The following is a 12,168-nucleotide window of genomic DNA, read 5'->3' as shown; positions in this document are numbered from 1 at the left end:
CTTGGGAGCCTTTCTGTTCCCAGAATCCTTCAGCTGTGGCAGCCTGCCAGGTACTTAGCGGAAGCTAAAACTAACCCCCAGACCATTCACTGCAGTGCACTCAAAATTTTCCACATGTACTGTGTCACAAGTGCAGACTGTACAATGAAAGCAAACGCCTTCTGCTCGAGGTTCTGATTTTATTAATAATCTAGGAAAAAGTGATCGGCGATTAGCTGGCTGACAGCAGTACAGTATAGCCACTGTGTGTAACTCTGTGCGCGTGTCAAATGTGTATTTCATCCTTCAAAAACAGAATTAGCTCTGACAGCAGATTTGCGTGCAGTACCTGAGTGCTGGGCACAATCAGCGGGAGCAGGAGGAGGAGCGTGCTGATGTACAGTGGGGCATTTTGTACCGATCGTCATCAGATGCATAGCAATGAGGCACGGAATAGAAAAAGAAGGCGGTGTTGCTGGCTGGTAAATATTTTCTGCCCTTAGCCTCTGCATTTTGCTGACATTGTGAGAATCTCGGAAACTGGCTGATGAATGTAGCAGAAGTAGATGGCTCTTGGTGGGTTTCCTTTCAATGGAGAGTTTGCATGTGAACTTTGTATTGTTTTGCATTACCCAAAGCACAAGGGCTTCTGTTGGCAGAGGAAACAAATTGGCACGGTTCTGCTTTTTTTTTCTTTTTTTTTTTTTAATCTGCACTGAGATCAAGGGCAAGGGCTTCATTTTCCAGCACTAGTCATAAGCCTTTAGCACAAATAGAATGAAAATTGTCTGTCGCTCAGGCAGTTGGACAGGGTTCAGGAAAACTATGTCTGGCACTAATTCCAAAGGGAAGGTTTGGTTCAATCCAGCATCATTAATTTCAGTAAACTGTTTTCACTAGTCTATATCCCACTGTTCGAGTGCTGTTTATTATCTTTTACTAAATAATGCCTTTTGGAGTACAAGGTAATGAAAAATGTCTTACAGGACACGAATGTCTGGGTGCTCTGACATGTATGTGTACGTACACAGAGACTCAGTACATGTGGGAGCACGTACATTTTTTTAACTTCTCTTATTTTTCTTAACAATTGCTTGTTTTTTACCTTACCTTCCCATTGCAAAGCACATTTATAATGCCAAATATAAAACAGTAAAAATAGCCCAGAAGGGGAGAGAGACAGAGAAGAAAAACCCCTGGAGCAAAGGCAATCTCCACAAATTTGTGAGTTTCACCACAAAACAAGGAAATGCATCGCCTCTTTTCAGCTTGCAGCTATCTTTGGCTGCTGCTTGAAGCCTTGACTTAATTCACCCGGGCAGCAGTGTCTAAAAGTAATACGCCAAGACAGTTAATTTTGGCACTTGGTCTCCCTTAGGAATTTTACCAACAGTCTTTGAAAAGAAAGTAAATGATCTTTTTTTCCTCCGTGTCCCCCCAAAGCTCATCTTGATATGTCCTAATAAAGGAAACTGCCTTCCCCTTCTATTCTCACCCTCATCCTGTGTCCGTAATATCCTTCTTTCAATAACAAAGTTAATCAGCATTTACAACGTGGTCTTAGAGAAGAAGTGGTTCAGGTCTCTTCATACGGCCTAGTTACAGAGCAAAAGCAGCCCGTGCCATGTGAAATAACGGAAGGGTGTGTGGTTTCTTTTCCTTCCTTCCTCCCTTCCTTCCTCTTCCTCATTTTCTTTTCCTTTTCCTTTTTATTTTTTCTTCCTTTTCTTTTTTTTCCTCTTCCTCTTCCTTTGCCTTTTTATTTTTCTTTTTTTTTCCTCTCACTTTCTTGCTTGCTTCCTTCTTCCTTTTTCTTTTTCTTTCTCTCTCCCCCCTCTCCCCCCCCCCCCCCCTTTTCTTTTTTAATTTGCCTCTCCTTTTCCCACCTCCCCCATTTTTGGAAAACACAGTAAAGTTTTGTTCAGTTCTCAAGTGTTATTAATCACTGGCGGAGGCCAAAAGCAGGGATATTTTTCTTGGCAGAACGTTTTGATAAACAATCTGTGTATGGGGTGAAGGGAGGGGGGCTGTCTTGCTGGTAACTAAGCTAATGTTTGGCAGATTCTTAGCTGTCACGAAAGTGCAAGTGGCTCTCAGTGGGAATGGCTTGAAAAAAATGTACCGATTCAGTTGATTCATTATTGTTGATTGTTTACTACGTCCACAGGATGTAAGATGAAAACAATCCAGGGACAAAGCAAAAATAACAACAGTGGAGAGGACCCAGTCTCTACGTATCCGAGCATAAAATGCGCTACCCAGTGCTGAGTCCCTTGCAGAGTTAGCAGAATTCATTATAGGCGTCTTTATTTTGCACTGTAAGATTTGGCAAAGGTTAGTTAACGTATGGAAATCTGGGCTTGCAGATGGGTTTAAAAACCATCAAGTCAGCTGTATGAAAATCCATTTGGGCTGGGTCTCACACCGTAACCACTTTCCAGAGCAAAAATGGGACGTTTGGGTGGCGTGGGGCCACAAAGCTGCCTGGGTGTAGGTGGCATCAGGGGCTGGCGCAGAGCGGGGCAGCTGCGGGTGCTGTGAGCGGCACGGGGAGCAGAAATGTGGAAAAGCACCACCAAACTGGGCAGCACTTTGGGCAGCGGCTGTTCGGACACGTTTGAGTGCTGCAGGCCAGAGAGAAAGAAAAAAACAGGAAGGATGAAAGGAAGGAAGGAGGGAGAAAGGGAGGGAGGAGGGAAGCAGTAGGCTCTGTGTATGTCAACAAGGCTTGCTACCTGAAGGATGGTAGGAAAATACAGAATTATAATGAGATGAGAACTGAAATGATAAACAGAAACATGTAATTACACTCCCGTTCTTTGTAACCAGGTGTTTTGACACTTTGTGGCAGCTTCTAGTAGAAGACAATGTTGTTCAACTTTGAATTTGACAAAATTCTGCAACTTCTACCTGAAGTGTTGGTGTTTTGATTTGCTGAACGCGTTCCCTTTACCTGCAAGCACTCCGTTCATTGCTAATCTCTACACGTTTTGGAAGCCGGTAATTTGATTGTGACGGATTTTATTTTATTTGCCATACTGAGGTAAATCCACGTAAATCACACTCTGGGGAGCGCTCTTTCCTTCTGGCCCCTTTATTTTTTCCAGCTGTAGCCTCTGCTCTGACCACAGAGGGCAGAGCCCTTTCTGCGGCTGAGCGCCTCCATCCCGAGCAGCTGCTGCAACTGCCACACCACGCAGTGCCACAGCTCTGCACCGCGAGCACCAAAGAGTTAAGCACGTTCCCAGGCTGGGAGCATTTAGAGCATTCTTTCCCAGACTGCCGAGATCATGGGCTCCTAATTATTGCTGCTTGCAAACGCTAGGGCTGTCCTATATTCCGCATAATTAACATTGGACTGCTGATCAATAATCAGCAATATTCCAGTGCCAAAATCAATAGCGATCCCAGTGCTTTGGTGGCACAAGAGTAGAGCCTGGCAGACGTGAGGCTCAGGCAGGCACGTGGAATGTGTCCCTTCTTCCTTCATGGTGCAGTGCACCCTCTACTTCCTAGCAGCTGCATTAAGAAAGGTGCTGGCCAGTCTGCACACCTCGTCTTTCTTACAATCGCTTTGATTCCTTCATTCAAATCCAAGGCTCACTTGCTGTTTTGGCGTTACGCAGATGTGCGTGCGTGTGTGGTATGGAATACAGCAGGTTAGGGGAATAAAGGGAAAAGGATTCTTGGATGGCAGCGTTTATCCTAGCCTGAAAGGAAGGAGTTAGACGTTACTTCTGGCAGTGAGAACTGTGTTCCTGTCCACGGGGACTGCTGATGGGCTGGGAGCGACGGGCAATGTGCAGAGTCCCAGCGCTGCACCCAAAGTGCTGACTCGCATTTCTGTGCAAAAAGCAATTGCGGAGCGGTTGTTCACAACTGCCGCTCGGTCTCTCCTGGTGCTCCCCTCCCTTTTATTAAACACATCGCTGTCCTTTTCCCCCTTACGCTGTTTTTTGTTTGCTTGCGTCTTTTTTTTCATTGAGCCACATCGGGCACCTGAATGGCTTCATTGTTCGGCCTTCCTCTTTTCCTCCTCCAAACGCAATTTTAATTCCTGGATTATTTCAGAGCTAAACAAACACCGGCCACGTTCAGCACAAAGCCCTCCAGGCCCGTGCGGCTGCCCCGGGCCCACCGCCAGCGCTGCAGGGTGCGGAGGGCACCAGGTGAGCAGCGCAGCGCAGCCCTTGCCGGGACGGTGCTGCCACGCGCCGCAGCTCCGCGACATTGCCACCGTTCAATCTATTCTCCCCTAACAGATGAGATCGATCCTGACAACTCGTTCTCCGTGAAGGTGCCACGGTGTGCCATTTATTTGCATTTACATTGCGGCTCTCTTCATCAATCAGCTTTCAGAGATCGCCACCGCTGCTGGCCATATTGTTGCTGCGCCGACACTTCATCTTTAAGTGCCACTTGCGTAATGGTACGGTGCGTGCCCATGACCAAAGTTTAAATCGGGGTTTAATCATTACGGAAAAACAAACATATTTGCAGGACTGCGTATCCCGCAAGTAAAAGTAAAGGCAGTTTGCTCGGGTCACAGATGCTAATCTCCGCTCTTTTTCTGTTCACGAACTATAGAGGGAGTTGACAGCACCTGCAAATGGTTTTCTGAGGCGAGATTACATCTAAGGCGATTATTATTTACACCCCCATAAAGGCAGCGGGGAGGGCGGGCTGCTCTTCGGAGCCGGGCGCCGCCAAATAAGGGCCCTTTTGCAGGGTTCGGGGGAGCGGGGGCGGCTCCGCGCGGCGGGGCCCCGGTGCCGGCGAGGCCCTACGAGGCGCCGGGCCGCAGCTCCGCGCGGCGAGGGGAGAGCCGCGGCTCCGGCGACCTCCGCGTTCTAAGCGGGCCCGACCTCTTCCCGCCGCTCCTCTCCGCTTCTCGTGCGAAGATCGGCGCGGGGCGGGAGGAGGACAGGGCTCTCGACCTTGCGAGAGCTGCGGCGAGCGGAGGTGACCCTTTCGGTCAGGTGAAGGCGCGCGGGCGAGCGAGCCCGGCAGCTGGCCCCGAGCCCCCCGGCCGGGAGCGCGTCCTGCCCGTGTGCGGGGCGCTGCGGGATCGCTGCGTTAGAACGGAGCTCCTCGCGGAACGCTATCTGCGCCGCCAGCTCGGCGTGCGCGCCGTATTAAGCTTCTCCTTTACAACAGCTCGTCTCACGCACGTTTCAAATTCGTTTGCCGGCTTCGTAGATTATAACCGGACGCATACAAAACGCTTTAGATAACTAAAAATGGAAATGAGACGCAGTGGCGATACGAAAGGAATTATTTAAAGGAACAACTTTTCGTCACGTGAGTCGTGGAACGTTATTAGCCGGGCACGAGGCAGCTTTGTGCTCGGTGCTCAGGCGCCAGTAAGCGGCCGCGCGTACGCGAGTGTGCGCTCGCACGCGTTTGTGTCCGGCTGTCCGCGCCCGCCCCGCCCGCTGCGCTGCGCTGCGCTGCGCAGCCCCACAAAGGCCGCAGCGCGGCGCCGCGCCCCCAGCGCGGCCCGGCGGCAGTACCGCGGCCGCCCGGCGCGGCGGAGGCTCCCGGGGCGCGCTGACGCGGCGGGCGGCGCCGAGCCCCGCGCGAGCCTCAGGGCGCGCCCGTGACGCAACGGTGCTCTCGGCACGAGCGGCGCCGCTCCGCGCAACGCCGGCGTCCGCCGCGCCGCTCCGCCCACGGAGCTCGGCGGGGAAGGGCCGGCCCTGTTATGTGTTTCGCTTTCCCCCCGCCGAAGCGAACGTTCCGCGTATTTCCGTGGAGCGGAGTCGATGCGAGCGCTCTGCCCGGTGGCGGCGTTACGCAAGCATCGGCAGCCGGTTAAAGGGGTAAACGGGAAAACAGCCGCGCGTTCCGACGGCGCGGGGGGATCCTCCTCCTCCCCCCCGCGTGAGCGCGGGAGGATCTCGGCGCTCCCTCGCCCGCCGCCCCGCCCCACAGGGCACCGCGGGGCCGCCCGCTGCGGCCGCGGGGTCGGGCACCGGGCGCCGCCGGGGCACGCGGGACCCCTCCGGCACGGCGCCGGGCGCTCGCGGCCTCACGGCCGGCAAACGAGAGTGAACTGAGAAGGCGCGGCCCGGGAGCGGCGCACACGCACGCGGCCGCGGCGCGGCGGGGAGAGGCGCTACCCGCCGCCGTACCCCGCGGCCGGGCAGGGCGCCGGGCATGCGTGCTACGCGCAACAAGTGGATGCGCGGCGCGGGCGGAGGAAGGCGGCGGGGGAGCGGGGCGCGGAGCCGGGTCGTGACGCGGGGCCCCGCCCGGGCGCGCCGCCCCGCCCCGCCCCGCGCCGTGCCGAGCCGGGCAGGGCTGAGCCATGCTGAGCCAAGCCGGGCGCGCGGAGGAGGAGGGGCGGCGCGGGGGGAGCGCGGCGCGGCGCGGAGGAGGGGGCGCGCGGGCACGGCGGCGGCGCGCGGTAGCGCGCTCGGACTGCGAGACAGCAGCGAGGATGTGAGTGAGGAGCAGGCGGCGCCGCTCGCCACGCTGCTGCCGCTCCGCCGCCGCTCGGGGAAGTCGCGGCGCTCCGCCCGGGTGCCCCTCGTCGGCGGGACGGATCGGATCGGTTCGGCTCGGATCGGCGCGTAGGGAACGGAGCGCGAGCTCGGCGGGCAGCCGCGGCGGGTGGAAGGTGACCCCCCCCCCCCCCCGTCTTCCTCCGAGCACCTCCGCCTCCTCCCGGAGGAGGAGCAGCGGCGGAGAGGCAGAGAGCGCCGGGAAACAGACGCGGCGAGAAGGCGACCCCCGCCCAGCCCCCCGCGGCAGCGGCAGACGCCGATCCCCTCCCCGCCGGGGCAGCAGCGCCGGGAGCGGGCGGCGGCGGCCGTCCCCGGCTAACAGCGGGCGAGCCCCGGCCGCGAGCGGCGCCCGGAGCGGGTACGGACCCTCCTTCCAGCTCCGGCCCGCGGGGGAAGAGCGAGGCGACTCCGGCAGCGGCGGCGTCGGCTCCCCGGCCAGCGGCACCATGTCCGCCGCGCAGGTGTCGTCGTCCCGGCGGCAGTCGTGCTACCTGTGCGACCTGCCCCGCATGCCCTGGGCCATGATCTGGGACTTCACGGAGCCCGTCTGCCGCGGCTGCGTCAACTACGAGGGCGCCGACCGTATCGAGTTCGTCATAGAGACGGCGCGGCAGCTGAAGCGGGCGCACGGCTGCTTCCAGGACGGCCGCTCCCCGGGCCCCCCGCCGCCCGTCGGCGTCAAGGCGGTGCCTCTCTCGGCCAAGGAGGCGGCGGCGGCGGCGGCGGCGGCCCAGCAGCAGCTCAACCATGTGGACGCGTCCTCTAAGGCGGCTTCGGGGCTCTCCCAGTCCGGCCTGGAACGCTACGGGCTGAGCGCGGCGGCGGCCGAGCAGCGCGGCCGCTTCGAGTACCCGCCTCCTCCGGGCAGCCTGGGCGGCGGCCACGGCGCCCGCCTGCCCAACGGGCTCGGGGGGCCCAACGGCTTCCCCAAGGCGCCCGAGGACGGCCCGCCGGAGCTCAACCGCCAGAGCCCCAACTCCTCGTCGTCGTCGTCTTCCTCCCGCCGCGGCGCGCACGGCGGGCTGGTGTCCGGCCTGCCCCCGGGGGCGGCGGGCGCGCAGCTCAACGTTCCCCCCAACCTGCTGCCGCAGACCCTGCTCAACGGGCCCGCCGCCTCCGGCGTGGCGCTGCCTCCGCCGCACGGGGGCCTGAGCGGCCGCGGCGGCGGCGGGCCCCCGGCGCCCTCCGCCTCCTCCCAGGGGGGTGCGTGCGGCGGCGGCGGCGGCGCCGGGGGAGGCGGCGGCCCGGCCCCGGAGGGCTGCGGCAAGCGGCCGGGCTCGGTGTCCAGCAGCGACCAGGAGCGCGAGCTGAAGGAGAAGCAGCGCAACGCCGAGGCGCTGGCTGAGCTGAGCGAGAGCCTGCGGAACCGGGCCGAGGAGTGGGCCAGCAAGCCCAAGATCGTGCGGGACACGCTGCTGACGCTGGCCGGCTGCACGCCCTACGAGGTGCGCTTCAAGAAGGATCACGCCCTGCTCGGCCGCGTCTTCGCCTTCGACGCCGTCTCCAAGCCGGGCATGGACTATGAGCTGAAGCTCTTCATCGAGTACCCCAGCGGCTCTGGCACGGTCTTCTCCAGCGCGTCCGGCGTGGCCAAGCAGATGTACCAGGACTGCATGAAGGACTTCGGCCGCGGCCTCTCCTCGGGCTTCAAGTACCTGGAGTACGAGAAGAAGCACGGCTCCGGCGACTGGCGGTTGCTGGGGGACCTGCTGCCCGAGTCCGTGCGCTTTTTCAAGGAGCTGGTGGGCGCCGACATGCTGCCGCAGCCCTACCTGGACGCCAGCTGCCCCATGCTGCCCACGGCGCTGGTGAGCCTCCCGCGGCCGGGGGCCGGCGCCGGCGGGACGCAGGGCGCGGCCGCAGCCTCCCGGGGCCCGGGCGGCAGCGGCGGCAGCGGGAGCGGGGCCATGCGCAAAAGGAAGGCGTCCCCCGAGCCCTCGGACTCGGCCGAGGGGGCCCTGAAGTTGAGTGACGAGCAGCAGCGGCAGCAGTGGATGGCCAGTCAGAGCGAAGCGCTCAAGCTCACCATGTCGGCCGGGGGCTTCGGGGCGGTGCACGGTGGGGGCCCCCCGCCGCCGCCACCGCCGCCCCTCGGGCCCCACTCCAACAGGACCACGCCGCCCGAGTCCGCCCCCCAGAACGGACAGTCCCCCATGGCTGCGCTCATGTCGGTGGCCGACACGCTGGGCAATGCCCACTCGCCCAAGGACGGCAGCTCGGTGCACTCCACCACCTCTACCCGCAGGAACAGCAGCAGCCCCGTGTCACCGGCCTCCGTGCCGGGCCAGCGCCGCCTGGCCTCCCGCAACGGGGACATGAACCTGCAAGTGGCCCCTCCTCCCCCCAGCGCCCACCCCGCCATGGACCAAGTGCACCCCCAAAACATTCCGGACTCCCCCATGGCCAACAGCGGGCCCCTGTGCTGCACCATTTGCCACGAACGCTTGGAGGACACCCACTTTGTTCAGTGCCCCTCGGTGCCCAGCCACAAGTTCTGCTTCCCCTGTTCCAGAGAGAGCATCAAGGCCCAGGGGGCGACCGGCGAGGTCTACTGCCCCAGCGGAGAGAAATGCCCCCTCGTAGGTTCCAATGTGCCTTGGGCGTTTATGCAGGGCGAGATCGCTACCATCCTAGCCGGGGACGTTAAAGTGAAAAAGGAGAGAGACCCTTGAGTAGGAAATCCGATCCCTTCAGGCTCCTGAAGATGTAGAATTGTGAATATAACGAACTGCAAAAGTTAGTCTTATGTATAGACATTATTTTCGTCGTATGTTTCTATATTTTGAAACAAAGGTATGTACTCTTCTTCATTTGAAGGATAGAGCTGGTTTTTGTTAAACAGAATATAATATTGTTTGGTTACTACATAATACCTGTTCTCATTTCTTTGGCAGTGTGTTGGCTAGGTACCAAGTTAATAGCCCTTAGCGATTACCTGCTGCTGGTGTGTATTTTTGTAAATGTATGCACTTCTCTGACAGAAAGAAGAAAAACAACAACAAGAAAAAAAAAAACAAAAAAAAATTTTTTTTTTTTTTGCCAAGGCCAGTGTTGATGCCTAAAAAATTGCTACGAAAAATGGTGACAGCTTCTGTTTTACGAGCCCTGAGTGTTAGTCCTTCACTTTATTTTTTCTGTTTCTGTTCTTCTGTTTGCAAACGGTGGGGTGGCTCTGGGGGGAGGGCGTTTTTTTGTTGCAAGTTTGTAAGGAAAATGTTTCAGTTTGTTTCTATTGATCTGAACGTTTTTAATCTTCATGTGTTTTTCGTTTTTGCTTTTATTGATGCACGGATGCTTTTGAACAGTAGAGCAAAATGCTGTACATGAAAACATGCTCTGTTTGTCCTTTATACATTTCTGTAGTTAACAGAACACTGTAATGTGCCTTGGAGCTTAGTAAATTGTAATAAATTCAATTGATATTAATACTCCTCGAGTAGCGAGTGGTGTTCTTCGCAGAGCTCAGGCAGTGTGCGCGTGCCGTGTGTGCCCGTTGAAAAGCCTCCGCGATGGGAGGGCTGCAGATCGCCGCGCTGGTTGTGCTGCTGTATGCACGCTTTCACGTACACGCCGGGAGATGATGGTGGTGATGGTGATGATGTTGACGGTGTTATCGAATTCGTCTGAATCTTGGCGCTGTGCCTATTTGCAGTTCACCTTTAACGTTGCAGGAGCAGTTGCTGACTAAGCATTTTCTATTTACTGTTTCTGCATCTCATTTCCTCCTCCCTGCTCCCCCCCACCCCCAGCTCTCCAGCTGCAAGCCTTGTTTGCAATACAGGATGCATCCACTGCCCGTGCAATTTAGGAAGGCGTCAGACTTGAAAGGAAGCTTTCTTTCACAAAAGAAGCGGCATCACGTGCTCGATACTTTGGGCTGTTTTTCAAAGTCATGGCAGTTTGGTGGTAGCCGTGGGCTCTCGGTGGGGCAGGGCTGTGGCACGGCACCGAAGGGGCAGTGGGAGCACGTGGCTCCTGCGGCTGGTGCTGCGGCCGGGGGGCTGCCATCCCCCTGGGCAATGGCTTTTGCTGATGGAGTTGGTGACGTGAGCCGTACCGCGTTGTGTTTTCAGGCGAGGACGCTTCCCTTAAAGTGCTGGATTGAACTGCTTTCCTTCTGGCAAGGATCGCATGCAATTCTTTGTATAATTAACTATTTTATGTGACGTTGACATTTTATGGAGACTGCAATACCTGCTAGGTGATCAACAGGCAAAGCAAATACACAGGCCTTCACACTAGCTAGAAAACGCAAACAAACCTAATGTGAACTTTGTCCTTTCCAGCGAGGCAAACGGAGGAAAGAGAAAAACCCGAACGAGCAGCCCTGCAGAAACCCTTTGCAGTTTGACCAACAGAACGCAGAGACCTTCCAATTGCAGTAGTGTCAGAGGTGATGAGCTCTGAGTTTTATCAGGTGTTAAGGATTCCTCTTCCTACAAAACAAAACAAAACAAAAAACCCACAGTTACATGCAGAGATTCTTTTCAGATGTCTGGATGGCATTCGGTATCCAATTGCTCTTTGTAAGACGTTTCTCTTGTGTGTTCCTGGTGGAAAGTGTAACTGTGATGGCAGAAGCCTTGAGAGACTGCTTAGTGTGCATGCACACACACCTTTGCTCTCCTGTGGATACCTACTCCTGCTATTTGAATACTGGGGTGATATCTTGAGATTCATTCTTTGGCATCACAGCACTTGTGACTTCAGACAGTAACTGTATATACATATATATAAAATTATTTTTCTGCAATTTGATACACTGATGCTTCCAAATCTCAAATCCTGCAGTTCTTATGTAGCACATTAAGCGAATAACACAGAGAAAGAATGTTTTGAGTTAATTATTGGATGCAGCCGGCACGTTTTTTAGAGTATGGATTTGTACTGATTTGATTTTAAATTCTTTTACAACTTGCAGTTACCACACGGCGGTTTGTATCCAAATCAAGAGATGGGAATTAGGGCTGTGGATTAATGACTGCCAGGAAAGAAGCACACACACGGAACAAGTTGAAGTTTAAGCTTAACCAGGAGAGAAGTAATATTCATGCATGAATTGCAGCTGGCAGTAAAGGAGAAGAAGTACAGCTATTTGACACTTAGCTATGTCCTAGAAGGGTGAATTCCCAGATTTATAGAGAGGTGCTCTTTGTGATCTTGCAAGCAGTCACTGGTGGTTGGGGTTGTGAAGAGCTTCGTGTGGTGGATTTCTGTAACTGAGGAGCATTCTTGGAAAGCTTTTATCAGCCCCAATTTTTGAAATGTAGGTCCATTTACAAGGCCCATCCGTTTGATTTGTAACAGGCAAAGGAAGGGGAAGGGGCAGTGGACAGAGGTGGAAAATAAGCTTGAAGTGAATTGTAATACTGCAGTTAATTAAAGTTAACGATCGCTCCAGGACATTTGTTGTATGGAGGTTTTTTGGAACCACGTGACCTTTTCCTTCACTCTGGCTCATTAAGCAGCCGGTCGTGGCACATTAGCCAGCGTTTCTTTGAACCCACTCCATAGGTTTTTCACTTTCTGAAGATGCCCACAGCTGACAAACGGGCTGTAGCCATGGTTTGAGGAGGGGAAAGGGGAGCTGCCGCATGGGGCTCATGGGCAGAGCTTCAGCAGATGTCTGAGGTTCGCAGCAGTGCTTCCACCCACCCCTCCCCCCCTATTTTGCAGTTAT

The 12,168-nt window shown here is 56.0% G+C and overlaps 2 protein-coding genes across 2 annotated transcripts; one reads left to right on the top strand and one right to left on the bottom strand.

Moving 5' to 3' along the window:
• Positions 1-576: 576 nt before the first annotated feature.
• On the bottom strand, positions 577-6,936 carry LOC112532559 (translation initiation factor IF-2-like). Its single transcript, XM_025151305.2, has 2 exons — positions 6,877-6,936; positions 577-6,803 (listed from the first exon to the last, which is right to left on the bottom strand). Exons 1-2 carry the CDS (start codon positions 6,934-6,936, stop codon positions 5,772-5,774), a joined length of 1,092 nt encoding a protein of 363 aa, XP_025007073.2. The 3' UTR covers positions 577-5,771.
• On the top strand, positions 6,400-11,574 carry C5H14orf4 (interferon regulatory factor 2 binding protein-like). Its single transcript, XM_015287717.4, has 2 exons — positions 6,400-9,281; positions 10,775-11,574. Exon 1 carries the CDS (start codon positions 6,935-6,937, stop codon positions 9,158-9,160), a length of 2,226 nt encoding a protein of 741 aa, XP_015143203.1. The 5' UTR covers positions 6,400-6,934; the 3' UTR covers positions 9,161-9,281; positions 10,775-11,574.
• The last annotated feature ends 594 nt before the right edge of the window (positions 11,575-12,168 follow it).

The sequence above is a fragment of the Gallus gallus genome, chromosome 5 (genome assembly GCF_016699485.2).
Source record: "Gallus gallus isolate bGalGal1 chromosome 5, bGalGal1.mat.broiler.GRCg7b, whole genome shotgun sequence".
Classification (NCBI taxonomy): domain Eukaryota; kingdom Metazoa; phylum Chordata; class Aves; order Galliformes; family Phasianidae; genus Gallus; species Gallus gallus.
This window is presented reverse-complemented; position numbering and strand designations above follow the sequence as displayed.